The 14076-nt window shown below is 42.3% G+C and overlaps 1 protein-coding gene across 9 annotated transcripts in view; it reads right to left on the bottom strand.

The window, feature by feature from the left end:
• The window catches only part of HDAC4 (histone deacetylase 4), a 468350-nt gene that overhangs the window by 10499 nt on the left and 443775 nt on the right, over positions 1 to 14076 (bottom strand). For all 9 annotated transcript variants that reach the window (XM_073306829.2, XM_073306834.2, XM_073306828.2 and 6 more), the window contains 2 exons: positions 12413 to 12531; positions 8456 to 8589 (listed from right to left, as the gene is read on the bottom strand). In XM_073306829.2, coding sequence (XP_073162930.1) covers positions 8456 to 8589; positions 12413 to 12531 — 253 coding nt within the window. The remainder of the gene's footprint in view (positions 1 to 8455; positions 8590 to 12412; positions 12532 to 14076) is intronic.

Below are 14076 nucleotides of genomic sequence, written 5' to 3'. Positions count from 1 at the left end.
GGACTTGGAAGCGGCATTTCAATTAACTACATGGTGGGGGGGGGGGAAGGAGGAGGACCCAGCTAGCACCACAATACACTGCATTCTGTAGTGAAGAGCCTCTGTAATCCAATTGTGGCATGAGAACTAGCGTGATCAAAAACTCTGCTCGTATCCCGTTCTGATCCTGCAGCCTTCAACCAATAAAAGAAATTTTAAAAAACCCACATTAAACTGTTTAAAGCGATACTCTTTTTCCTGAGGTTTTCATATTATTTGTTTGGGCGTTGAAAGACACAGAGAATGAGGTTGCGGCGATTTGAGCAACAGAATGTCAAAACCCCTCCTTCTCCCGTGTGCACAAATCAAGAACAAATGGACTTCTGCCAAAGGGTTTGTTTAGCCAAAGAGTCTGGGCAGGAAGTGAGAGATGCAGCACTAACAAATCTCATTTTGTTCAAACAGCCCCAGACATTGCCAGGGACAACAGTACAAGGGGTTTTTTTTGTATACAGAGGGGCAAAAACTTTTTTCTGGATAACATTTTATGCTGAGTTAGTCTGTTCAGGATCAGAAAACTGCTCCTTAAAAGCTATGGCATCCTTTCCCTTTTAATAAAGTCAATCAAGGCATTTCAGTTACTACTGTTATACCTATAGCACTTGCTTCAGTTTCCATTAAGACTGATTTCAGAGTAGCAGCCGTGTTAGTCGGTATTCGCAAACAGAAAAGGAGGACTTGTGGCACCTTAGAGACTAACCAGTTTATCTGAGCATGAGCTTTCGTGAGCTACAGCTCACTTCATCGGATGCATACTGTGGAAACTGCAGAAGACATTATATACACAGAGACCATGAAACAATACCTCCTCCCACCCCACTCTCCTGCTGGTAATAGCTTATCTAAAGGGAGTGAGTTTGTGTGGGGGGGCGGAGGGTGAGAAAACCTGGATTTGTGCTGGAAATGGCCCAACTTGATGATCACTTTAGATAAGCTATTACCAGCAGGAGAGTGGGGTGGGAGGAGGTATTGTTTCATGGTCTCTGTGTATATAATGTCTTCTGCAGTTTCCACAGTATGCAGCCGATGAAGTGAGCTGTAGCTCACGAAAGCTCATGCTCAATAAATTGGTTAGTCTCTAAGGTGCCACAAGTCCTCCTTTTCATTAAGACTGAAAAATCCTGCTTCAAAAAAACCCCCAACACATTGTGATAAGAAAGGCTTTTTCTAGGGAGCCATGCTGCCAGGTGAGTAATCTTCACTTTTATCTTCAGATACCCCAAGGTGCACACTGATCACAGGGGATCTGCCAATTCTGGGAGTGTCACCCCTAGCCTCTTTGGCCCACACGCAGGAACGTTACAAATATTTTAATACAGCATATCCATGATTCTGAAAGGGGTATGTTAAGTGTTCATGCTACATCAGGCTAGCAGAACAGTATGTCCCCTCTGGAAGAGAGATCAGATCTGGAGTATATTACAGGGGAAAATAAGAGTTTGGTTTGTCGCTGTTCTTTTTAACTATAGTCCCTTTGTAGGTATTTGTTCCCTTTATTATTATTTAATATTAATTTTGTGGTCGCACAAGACTACAATGCCATCTAGCTCAATTCACAACACTACTCAAACGAGAACTGGAACAACAGGGGGCTACTTGCTAGGATCAGGCTGTACAGGCAGAACCGCACCTGGGTAGCTTGCAGTGCGCTATAGATATTATTTGGCTTTCCTTCACATAAGCTCTAAATGCCCTGACAACTAGTTAAACTCCCAGGCCGAGGGTTTCAAACAATGCCTGCCATTTCAGGTGCCCAACTTGGAACACCCAGTCGGGGCTGGATTTTCAGAAAGTCCAACCACTGAAAAGTAGGGTCCTTTAACATGCCTCAGGCCGGGCACCCACAAATGGGGGCACCCATGCTCATTAGCCATGTCTGAAAACCTCGGCCACCGCCCAGCAACGTAAAAAACAACAATTTAATCAGCCACTAAATCATAGTACCACAGCTTAGCCATCCAAAGCCCTGGCTTGTGACTATTTGCTTGCCATTTGTATGGTACTTCCATGAGCACTGGAAACCATTTTGTCCCAAATTAAAAAAAATATTAATGAGACAAGGTGGGGGTGGTAATATATTTTATTGGACCAATTTCTGTTGGTGAGAGAGACAGACTTTTGAGTTTCTCAGAATTCTTCTTCAGGTCAGAAAAATTACATAATTTAAAAATCTGCCTACTAGAAATGATACAGGCTGAAACAATTTATATTTGATTCCTGTCTTATGTCAAGTGCTTGTTTTTTGACTCTGGGAGAAACTATTCCTCTTCACCTCATTTGTACAGAACTATACTGAACTCTTTATGAATACCCTTCAACTTCTCTTGATGTAGCAGTGCACTAAGCATTATCAAAGGCAGTGCTTGACTCTGAGCTGTAGACTAGCGGCTGCTCTGTCTGTGTGGTATTCTTTATGATGTAACTGCTGTGAGCAGTGGAATTGCTTATTGACAGCTTGTTTGTAATGTTCAAAACCTTTTATTTTAAGGGGCATGACTACCAAAGCTGGCACTAGACTGCGTGCTTGTGGTCTGAGGACCGGCCCAGGCACTCTCACTCTGTTACCGGCAGCCCTGTTTTCTAGGATGATTGACATTACTCCTTCTTCACTGGAGTTTTCTTCCACAATACCAATGACGGTTCCATGTCAGATAATGAGCTGTGGGACAAAAAAGGCTGACGTTCACACGGTTTATTATCCTATGTGCAAGACCTCAACCAAGGTTCCCAAAGCTGGTCAGGACCTTTCGCCTTCATGATCTAGAGTGTAACATTTACACTGTCTTTTCAGAGACTGGCACAGACGTATGTATTAACAGCATTGCTGACTGTTGTTTTCAGGAGGAGGTTTTAGCAGGTGGTTGAGAGGGGTGGCCAGAGCCCACAGCGAAGCCAGGACAATCATGGCCTGGAGGTGTTTGACAGGAGTGGCACTGAGGAATGCCCAAAGGTATTCATGGCCATATCAGGCCAGCTCTGAGCATTTCATTCAATGTAGGATGACCAAGGTTCTTGGGAGTTTTCAGCCAGTCCCCCTCACCAAGTAGAGCAGTTCACTGCTGAGTCTGAGAAAGACTACCTCACTCATTCCCTCATGCAATACCCGGATGTGCTGAGGTGGCTGGTTACATGAAGCCATGTTGTGTGGCTGGCTTGCTGTTCAGACACCTGCTGCGGATTCATGGTGTGGAGGATGCAGGGGTGTAGGTTGGGTGCCAAACCCCTTGTTACAAAGTATTATATAGCTCTGGCCAGACAACTGTCTTGGGGACACAGGCTCTCCTCTCTCAGGCAATCTTCTCTGCGGTCTTTCATGGTGCACTGGGGATGGTGAGCTGGTGACTAGGGCTTGAAGCAGGCCTCAGCCTGGCAGTCTCCTCATGGATGATCTCTCTTAGCCCTGAAGTTTTGGCCTGCAACAATGTTATTTCAAAATGAACCAAGCGGGTGTTGGATTGTTGGTTCCCCTGTGGCAGGTGCTCAGTGAGCTTGCCCTACTCCAGCCATCTCAGGCCATAGCATCCCGTAGACGATATCCTCTTGTCTCTGCTTGATAAGTCTACTCTTCCCCTCTCCCTTCCCCGTGGAGTACTAACACTTTGCTACTTTTAGGGTAGAACTGGCCTTGGTGAACTCAGACCACAGAGCACTGAGATCTCTTTTATTCCTTACAGGTATCACTGCCCCTATTGCTGGGGCTAGGCTCCCTAATCAAGATGCCCAGGAACTGGATGGGAAGTGTTCTGCTAGGTTCAAGATTACATCTGACAGGACACAGCGTCCCCTCTTCCAGATGGGTCAATCAACCCTTCATACTTATCTGTCTTGGCACTATCATTTTGCATCCTGGCTGGGACTCTGTGCTTGCATTTTCTCCTAACCTTGGAAGGACTGTTTCAGTGGATTAAGCATCATTCACCAGGATTAAGCATTCACCAGTGGATTAAGCATCATTCACCAGGTACATTAACAAGCAGCTGTTCAGTACCAGCAATCACAGCTTGGCTTCCCTTTTGGACAGAATCCAGTTTTAAGCAGAGCATCTGGTGGTGCATGCAATGGAATCGGTGGATTACCATCATGTGCAAGCTCTGGCTATGACGCCATCCCGACCCATTTGATTGTGGGTAAAGCTCAAATTATGAATTTGGATTAAGTGATATTGGATTGTACTGAAACACAGCCTTGAGTTTGTCCTGGAGATGTGCCAACAGATTGGTGGACCATGCAAGGAAAGCCATCAACTGGGAATGGAGTGTTTTTGTGCTTTCTTTTATGGAAAGATGCTGAAGCATGAGTGCATTACTTATGACCATCCAGCCTCAGATGTGACCTATAACACTGAAATAGGTAGTGTACTGAAAATTGGCTGGGTGAGTTGCAGGTGGAATATACCAGCTACACTAGAGTCCAGTGCATCAAAGGTGGCTTCCCAGGTGAAGGTTATATTCAGCGGGGATAATGGTGGTTTGATTTCACTGGAGTGGTTGGGAAAGGCTGGTACTTCAAACCCTCAGATCTCATTGCAACATCTGATGTTTCCCAGGTGCAGTAACTTGCCTAGTATCTAAATCATGTAAAAACACAGGCTTTGAAATAAGGTGGCCTGGTAGAGCTTGGATAGTTAGCATGTTTGGTACCTAAATACTGAAGGTAGAAGGAGGCCAGGTGTCTGTTCTGTGCTGCTGTTGCCTCCCCTGATTTTCAGAGCTGTTAGCACATGCTGCCTTTAGGCGTCATCCCACTATGCTATTTAATAAAAGCTGCAGCTTGTTGGCCATAAGTTACATAAATTTAAGAAGTCCTCAGTGGATCCTGCCCTCCACAACCTTTATTTTTTCCAAAAGAAGTCAAATTATTTGTAGTGGCTTTGAACAAATCAAAAAATGATAACTAAAAAAATATTAAAAAACTTCTGATGCTGCTAAATCATTTTACATTAAAATATTCTGAGGTGCATAAAGCTTGCAATTATGTTTTAATATCCCTGATACTTGGGAATCACCCTGGGCACTAGGCTTTGCAGCCCCACACAGACATTTTCTTAAAATTAAAATTTTTATTTCAGCTGATGAATTTAATTTCAGCTTGTGGGGCCTGCATTTCCCCCTCATTTCCTTCTGTTTCGCTATATAATTTAGTCATATCTTAAGTTAGCAAATTTCCCCTGCAGCCTGTTGCTATCCACAGCTGGCTGTCCATGTGCGTGCATGCAAAATTGTCTAACACACTGTATATCAAACTTCATCAAAGGGCCCGCAGGATACAGCAACGGTGGCTCACTCCAACTTCCTTGCATTAAAAAGATTTTATAAAAGACCTTGATAAGACCAGTGTTTCCTGCTTTTTGATGTGTGTAAGTAAAAGAACATCGTCATGGTATCTGCACAGTCTTATAATCAGCTTAACAAAACCAAGAACAGGTCCATCCTTAAAAGCTTTTAAGTTCTTTACTGATATTCTGATGTAATTACAAAAAGAAAATAAAACCCACCCAAAAAAACAAAACAACAAATCGAATGTTCCTCTTTAAATTGTCTAAATATATGAACCATTTCAACTTAGCAAAGTGATTATTGGCAAGACATAATATAGGTAAATAAAATCTTTGGAGCACTTAAACTCAAAAAGGTGTGTGTTATGAAAGATGATTCCAACCAAGTTTATCACTGGGGAATAATGCTTGTTCAGAGCCTTAAACTGCGTGTTCTGCAAAGGTGGGAGGCTGCAGAAGAGCAGTTTTGATCCAAGGTTTGGATGAAGCCAAGGAAATCGCCTCTGATTATGAGGGGTCTGAGAGTCTGTAGTACAAGAAAACGAGGGGCTCTGACAAGCATCATACCACTGAACTGGGTGGTATGCCAGTGTCGCTGGTTCCCAAGTTACTGGGGGCCAAAAGAAGGACAGAGCTCCTTGGATAGAGACTGGTTGGCTCAGTCACCCACATTGGGGCATGTGACAAATCTGCCAAGCCAAAGCTCAAGGAATCAACAGCCTTTGAAGGCTCTGGTAGAGGGGAAGTCAGAGAATTCGGAACAGGCATTATGATATCCTGACTATTCTCACCAGGGTCCACTGGATTTATTAATAAGATCTTCTCCAGAATCATCTTTCTCCCAGCAGAAATGCCCTTAATGTTTTGGAATCCACAGCTATGGAGTTGGCTGGAGCAGTCATTTATCAGCTATAGGTTGCCCACGCTTCTATGCAGAATCAAACCCAGCACTGGTGACTTCTTGGACAAGAAAAAAGCAGGTTCCTTGTCATTATATTGCAGCTCCACATCAAGGAGCTTTATGACTTGTTTATGGTTCAATATCAGCTTTGAAGTCATGGTTCTCAACTTAGACAGCTCTAGAACCGAAAGATTACTCTGGTTTTCCTCTGTATGGCTGTGCACCTGGAGGCTTTTAACCCTATAGTCCTCCACCTGTTGCCTCCATAGTCTCTTCAGCAAGGAGGGGTGACAAGAGAACAAACTCTCTTCCTCCAAGGAATGCAAAGACTCCTGAAGAACTCCTCATCCTCCTTCATCTGATGGGCAGTCAGACTTGCTCTCTGGGGAAGGTGAGGAAATGGCCTTCAGAGGTGCTCCTCTCTATATTATCCCACGAGACTGTCTTGATTGCTTCCTTTTCTCCTCTACGGGATGTCCGGGCCTTTCAAGATTTGCTTGAATTCATTACATATTTGTCTGGATGTCTCAGGACTCACTGAACTAGGGGCCTTCATGTCATCAGTTTGCAGTTGTATTGAGCATGGGTGAGTAGATCTGCCAAGCCCTGCATGGGAGTTATCCATGCATATCCCATGCAGAATGACAAATAGATCTTTGTGTTTAAATACACTGCAAAGTATGCATGGTGATCCTTTAATCGAAAAGACAGCCCAAAATAATTCACACAGCACACTGATTCAATCTGTGATGATATCCCACTTTAATAGCATAGCTCCAGTTTGAAAATATATCTAATCACTTTCACATGCTGCTGCAAGTCTCAGCTGTGTATGATACAGGCAACGAATAGAAGTGACATTGCTTTTCTTCACTCATCTTCAACATTTATGTTTTGAAAGGCTCTTGAGAGCTTTTGCTACAATGACATCTTCTGAGCTAATAGTGGATACTTCCTATTCCAGTCTGACCTGACTTGTGCTTTGCAGCATTAAGCCCAATTTTCTTAAATGGAAAAGTGGCGTAGTACCGTCCTGTGCATGCCATTTGGAGTCTGGCCACACATTGGAAAGGCATTTAGTATACCATGAGGCATGTGGGCGTTCAAAAGGGGATGAATACACCAGAAAAGCTGGGTGAAATCAAGTTGTTCATAAAGCCTATAGCTAATTCCCAAAATACAACTTAAAACTGACCCTGGGCAGCTTTAGTATATGCCACAGGTACAAACCTGTCAGGTAACAGAGTAGATGATTTACCTGTGCAGTATGGGATTATGTTGGCTGCACAATTAGTTCTTGTTTAGATTTGCTGCATAATTGTGCATTTGAATCTAAGCTTTATCAGGTGTTGACTATGAAGCCTAATGATGATTCTAATGTTAACTAGTTCATTGCTGATAATTTTGGTAGAACCAGCCCACTATAATGTACCTATTTCTTGTTGCTGGATGCAGTGGCAGGGGGCAATAAGGTTGCCATCAAAGGTTGCAGGGGTGGGGAATGAAGAATTCAATTCCTTCCTTCCATATGCTTACCACCCCTGCCCACAACAGAAAGGAAAGTGGCTTCCCCATACCAAAAGGTTCAACTGTTTCCTGGATGTCAAGAACTAGACCTGCTTTTCACACTTCCATGGGGCCCAACAGCTTAAATGGTCCCTAATCCAGCTATCAAACCCTCCAGCCTTCCGCTGACAACTTTCACAGTACAGGTAGGCACTTTCAATAGAGAAATCTGCAGCACACTGAAAAACTGAGGGCAGCAAAAAATAAAACTGAACGAAATACTGAAACAAACAGCACAAAGGACACTATACTGACTGCACTGGGTAAGGACAGCAATGAGGAGGAAAGGGGTTGGAGGATGGCCACAGACACACATTTATTTGGATGACAAATTTGTTGTCCTTGTCCAAGATGAGGAAAATGCAAAATACAAACAAGTGGCAAAAACAAATTTTGCTTTTAAAATTCATTCAATTCTTATTGCGTAATTTGTTATAAGAGTGGCAAGGTATGCTTTTTAAAAAACGCAACTGTTCTCTACACTAATACTGTTCCTTTAAAGGAAGGACTAAAAACGAAGACCAATCAAAGTTTCAGAAGTTTAGGAACCCACTAATCAATGCTGGCAAAATGCACTTGGATAATTTTCAGTTTTGCAATATAGTTGTTGAACTTGTAGCATCTTAAATTTGTCAACATACAGCCATTCACAGTGCCTTTAGTTTTTTGTATACCTCATTTCCCAGCAAAGCAGAAACACATGCCTCAGACGCATCACAAATGGCTGTCAGGTCATGACCTCCTTCGAGGGCCAGAACAATTCGACCTCCGGCCAATCCCATCAGCTGCTTCGTCAGGTACCCAAAGCCTGTAACAGGGAAACAGGAAATGCAATAAAAGGGCAAAGGTTGACAGAGGAATCAGACTCCTGGCAAAGGATCAAAGAATTATAAAAGGAATTACATCATATTAAAAAAACCACAGGGATCTGGGAGGACTAAACACATAATATAAGCCAGGTTTTATTTTAATACATTTGTTTCAGAATTTCAGCTATGGCTCCCCTTTGGATCCGATTACATGTATGCATTATGGGACAGATTCTGATCTCACACGGGTGAAAATCTGGAGTACCTCCATAAACTCCACTGGAGTTACTTCAGATTTACACCTACGTAACTGAGGTCTGAATTTGCCCCATTGTGTTTTAATGCTTTGAATTATAGTAGCAAATAATCACACTGGGAAGGAAGGAAAGAGACTAGAAGGAGGTCACTTGTACCTTATTTGACCTTTATGTTATATTATATATGATATGCTCTCCAGAATTAATGCCGTACAGGAGACAGAGGAAAAAAAAAACAACCACCTGTGGCTTGTGCTTCTATTTGTGGAAAAAAAATGGATTATATTGTTCCACAGGAACTGATGGGCAGGATCCCCTGGGAGATGAGGGGGAAAGGAGTCCAGGAGAACTGGCTGTATTTTAAAGAATCCTTTTCGAGGGTGCAGGAACAAACCATCCTGATGTGCAGAAAGAATAGTAAATATGGCAGGTGACCAGCTTGGCTTATCAGTGAAACACTTGCGGATCTTAAACACAAAAAAGAAGCTTACAAGAAGGGGAAGATTGGACAAATGACCGAGGAATATAAAAATATTGCTCAGGAGTGCAGGAGTGAAATCAGGAGGGCCAAATCACACCTGGAGTTGCAGCTAGAAAGAGATGTTAAGAGTAACGAGAAGGGTTTCTTCAGGTATGTTAGCAACAAGAAGAAAGTCAAGGAAAGTGTGGGCCCCTTACTGAAGGAGGGAGGCAACTTAGTGACAGAGGATGCGGAAAAAGCGAATGTACTCAATGTTTTTTTGTCTCTGTCTTCACGAACAAGGTCAGCTCTCAGACTACTGCACTGGGCACTACAGCGTGGGAGGAGGCGACCAGCCCTCTGTGGAGAAAGAAGTGGTTCAGGACTATTTAGAAAAGCTGGACGAGCACAACTCCATGGGACTGGATGCGCTGCATCCGACGGTGCTAAAGGAGTTGGTGGATATGATTGCAGAGCTATTGGCCATGATGTTTGAAAACTCATGGCGATCAGGGGACGTCCCAGATGACTGGAAAAAGTCTAACGTGGTGCCCATCTTTAAAAAAGGGAAGGAGGAGGATCCGGGGAAATACAGGCCTCACCTCAGTCCCTGGAAAAATCATGGAGCAAGTCCTCAAGGAATCAATTCTGAAGCACTTAGAGGAGAAGAAAGTGATCAGGAACAGTCAACATGGATTCATCAATGGCAAGTCATGCCTGACTAACCTAATTGTCTTCTATGACGAGATAACTGGCTCTGTGGATGCGGAGAAAGCAGTGGATGTGTTATTCCTTGACTTTAGCAAAGCTTTTGACATGGTCTCCCACAGTATCCTTGCCAGCAAGTTAAAAAGTATGGGCTGGATGAATGGACTATAAGATGGATAGAAAGCTGGCGAGAGCATCAGGCTCAACGGGTAGTGATCAATGGCTCCATGTCTAGTTCTCAGCCGGTATCCAGTGGAGTGCCCCAAGAGTCGGTCCTGGGGCCGGTTTTGTTCAATATCTTCATTACCGATCTGGAAGATGGCGTGGACTATACCCTTGCAAGTTTGCAGATGACACTAAACTGGAAGGAGTGGTAAATACGCTGGAGGGTAGGGATAGGATACAGAGGGACCTAGACAAATTAGAGGATTGGACCAAAAGAAATCTGATGAGGTTCAACAAGGACAAGTGCAGAGTCCTGCACTTAGGACAGAAGAATCCCATGCACTGCTACAGACTAGGGACCGAATGGCTAGGCAGCAGTTCTGCAGACAAGGACCTAGGGGTTACAGTGGACGAGAAGCTGGATATGAGTCAACAGTGTGCCCTTGTTGCCACGAAGGCTAACAGCATTTTGGCCTGTATAAGTAGGGGCATTGCCAGCAGATAGAGGGACGTGATCATTCTCCTCTATTTGACATTGGTGAGGCCTCATCTGAAGTTCTGTGTCCAGTTTTGGACCTCACACTACAAGAAGGATGTGGAAAAATTGGAAAGAATCCAGCAAAGGGCAACAAAAATAATTAGAGGGCTGGAGAACATTACTTATGAGGAGAGGCTGAGGGAACTGCAGAAGAGAAGAATGAGGGGGGATTTGATAGCTGCTTTCAACTACCTGAAGGGGGGTTCCAAAGAGGATGGATCTAGACTGTTCTCAGAGGTAGCAGATGACAGAACAAGGAGTAATGGTCTCAAGTTGCAGTGGGGGAGGTTTAGGTTGGATGTTAGGAAAAACTTTTTAACCAAGAGGGTGGTGAAACAGTGGAATGCGTTACCTAGGGAGGTGGTGGAATCTCCTTCCTTAGAGGTTTTCAAGGTCAGGCTTGACAAAGCCCTGGCTGGGATGATTTAGTTGGGTATTGGTCCTGCTTTGAGCAGGGGGTTGGACTATATGATCTCCTGAGGTCCCTTCCGACCCTGATATTCTATAATTCTATCTGACATCTAATGCTCAATATCAGGTTCTTCACATATGCAACACGCTATAAAAATCTCTGGGGCACCTGGGCTTTGATCATTTGACACACAGTATATTTAATTCTACTTTAAAAAAAACCCCGCAAGGATTAAATGACAGATTCAGAATCTGAAAAAAACTCAGTGCATCACCTCCTCCTTCAGACTTCTCTATTTTCTGTTTTACTAAGTAACATAGGCACCTCTGCAGCAACAATATTGTATGTATTCTATTGTATGTATTTGTACTGTAACGTATTAATTAACAGCCTTGGGACAAAACCCACTGACTGAACCAACTATATAATAATCCCCCTTAGTTCAATTTTACATATTACGAGAGCAGTATAAAATTAGAGAAATTCCACAAAAAGGCAAACAAGGTATCACCATTTACAAAGTGTTTGTGGATACCTTTAAATAACTTGTCTTTTACAGCTCTCTTATTTCATTTAAATCTTTTTATTAAAGTCATGATTTCTACTTCCTTTTAAAAGTTTTTAAAAGGACTTTTAAGGATGTATCTTAGATAATCACCTTTCTAACAGACAGACATCAAAACCCTAAAAATTCCTTCTGATTTTTAGAGACTGTGAGTCAAATCCTGTTTTCTGCTGAATTACATGGAAAGAGTCCAGATTTACACCAGCATAACTGGGGAATGCATCTGTGCAATGCACGTTGTGGATCCAAAGGAAAAAGAATGAGATCTGAATTATATAACCTTTTGACAAGGCAGAGTAAAATCATCAATCTAAATTGTTTACAAGTCTGGGAGGAAAGAATGGACAGCTAAACACTCTCTCCTTACTTTTGACATTTTGCTTTTCTTTATTTCTGCATGAACGAAACGTAACACATATTGTTATTTAGCATGTATCTTTTTCTATATTTAGAATAGAGTATGAATGGTGTTTTATAAGAATAAGATGCACCAACAGACGAACAGAAGAAGAATTTTTCATGTTATTTTTTTAGGTGGTCTGAAACAAATACTACACAAGTAAATAACAAAGGTACAAACAGATTTCTGAAAATGTTTACATTTAAAGACCAAGGGACAGAACCCCGGTGTAAACTATAATAGCTCCATTGAAGTTAATGGGGCAATGACAGTTTACACCAGTTTAGGATCTGCCCCCTTGAAAAGCTGCAACTTACATTTTGCTGATAGATTATATCCTCCAAGAGGCGTAGGATGGCCTTCCACTGCATCAAAACCAGATGACACCAGCACAACATCTGGGGCAAATTCATTGGCAATTGGCATTACTACCGTTCTGCAACAAAAATGTAACAATGGCAGACTGATTACTTTGTCTGGCTCTTCAATGAACTGAGGAACATTGAGATCACCTTGAGCAAACGATTATAAATTGCACTATTTTTGAAGTTGGCTAAGGTCACATCCCCTTTTCTCTTCTCACACGATGAGAACACTAGGAACTGGTTAACAGAGCACACTGGTATGTTATATCATGCAGTTCTATTTTAAAGTCAAAGCTTGTTTGTAATGTTGCTTATTCAGTGGGGTTGATTATTTCAACCACTAATAGTATAACAATCCAAATACGGAAATAGCCCACCATGCAATAAAGTTTAGATTTCCAGGCGTGACTGACTCTTTGTTTGGTCATCTCAAATCTTTTGTTCTTTGTGTACTGGAGGTGAAGTTAGAGATGTGGAGAGGGACAGAAGGGGAAAGGATAGGGTAAGCTGGCAGAAACTAACTGAAAAAGCCATAATTTAATAACCTCACTGCGTGGCATTTGTCTCCCTAGATACAGCAATGATGCTTCTCCAGTATTTGCAAAGGCACTTATTTTTTCCATCCTACAGCTTCATTAACCATAATTAAAGGCTGGCATGCAACAAGGACTATTGAGTGCAGAGCTGTGTGTGGCTGGGATGGAGGAAAACCACAATGTCAATTTTTCCCTTTATGGAACTCGCCACTCAACTAGTAATAGAGTAAAGTGGCTAATACATGGATAGACCAAAAGGAAGCTTTAATATTGCTGAAATTAAAAAAAAATATGTCTTTTACCTACTTTTATATACAGACACAAAGCAACTCAATCCATTTTAAGGTGGTACAATGTCCGAGAGGAACAAGAAATAAAACTAAAATGGAATATGGAAAATATTTTATGTGCAAGTAGGTGTCGACACACACTAATCTCAGTGTTGTATTCCGTAGAAAGGTATCATCATATTGGTTTATCTTTTTTCCTGCCCCCTAAAAAACTACCCAACCTTAGTTCCTACTCAAAATATACTCTAGATTGAAAAAAAAATTCAGATGTCATGATGCGAACTAGGCAAAATGAGCTGCTGAATAGGGAATAAAAAATTGCAATTTATGCCAAGCTCACTATTAAAGGCATTGCAGAACTGAAAATATCCCATTTAAAGTTTTAAAACAGAGAACCAAAGCTGCCTCAATAAAAATGTTACAGACCCACAAAATCCTGTGACTAGGAAAGCTTCCAGAAAGTATTCTTGGATGAATGCCTTCGTAAATGGTACAGTTCGATAGTACACTCACTTTGTATTCGGTGTACAGTAAATGAGCAGACACACACTCACAAAACTGTCTCGAGTGATTGCACTCATCCACAGCGTCACTGGTAAGTGACATGAATGGTAGGAAGGATACATAAAAGGATGGATAGGATACATAAAACCTACATTCCCTATAAAATAGGATTTTCCAGTGCCTGCTCCTGTTTTCTGACGAGATGTAACGATTACTATGATGATTAAAGAATCCAGGACACTCCTGGAATGACTAGAGGAAACTGGGTAATGAAATTCCACCTTTC

Source organism: Lepidochelys kempii, chromosome 11, assembly GCF_965140285.1.
Source record: "Lepidochelys kempii isolate rLepKem1 chromosome 11, rLepKem1.hap1, whole genome shotgun sequence".
Classification (NCBI taxonomy): Eukaryota; Metazoa; Chordata; order Testudines; family Cheloniidae; genus Lepidochelys; species Lepidochelys kempii.
This window is presented reverse-complemented; position numbering and strand designations above follow the sequence as displayed.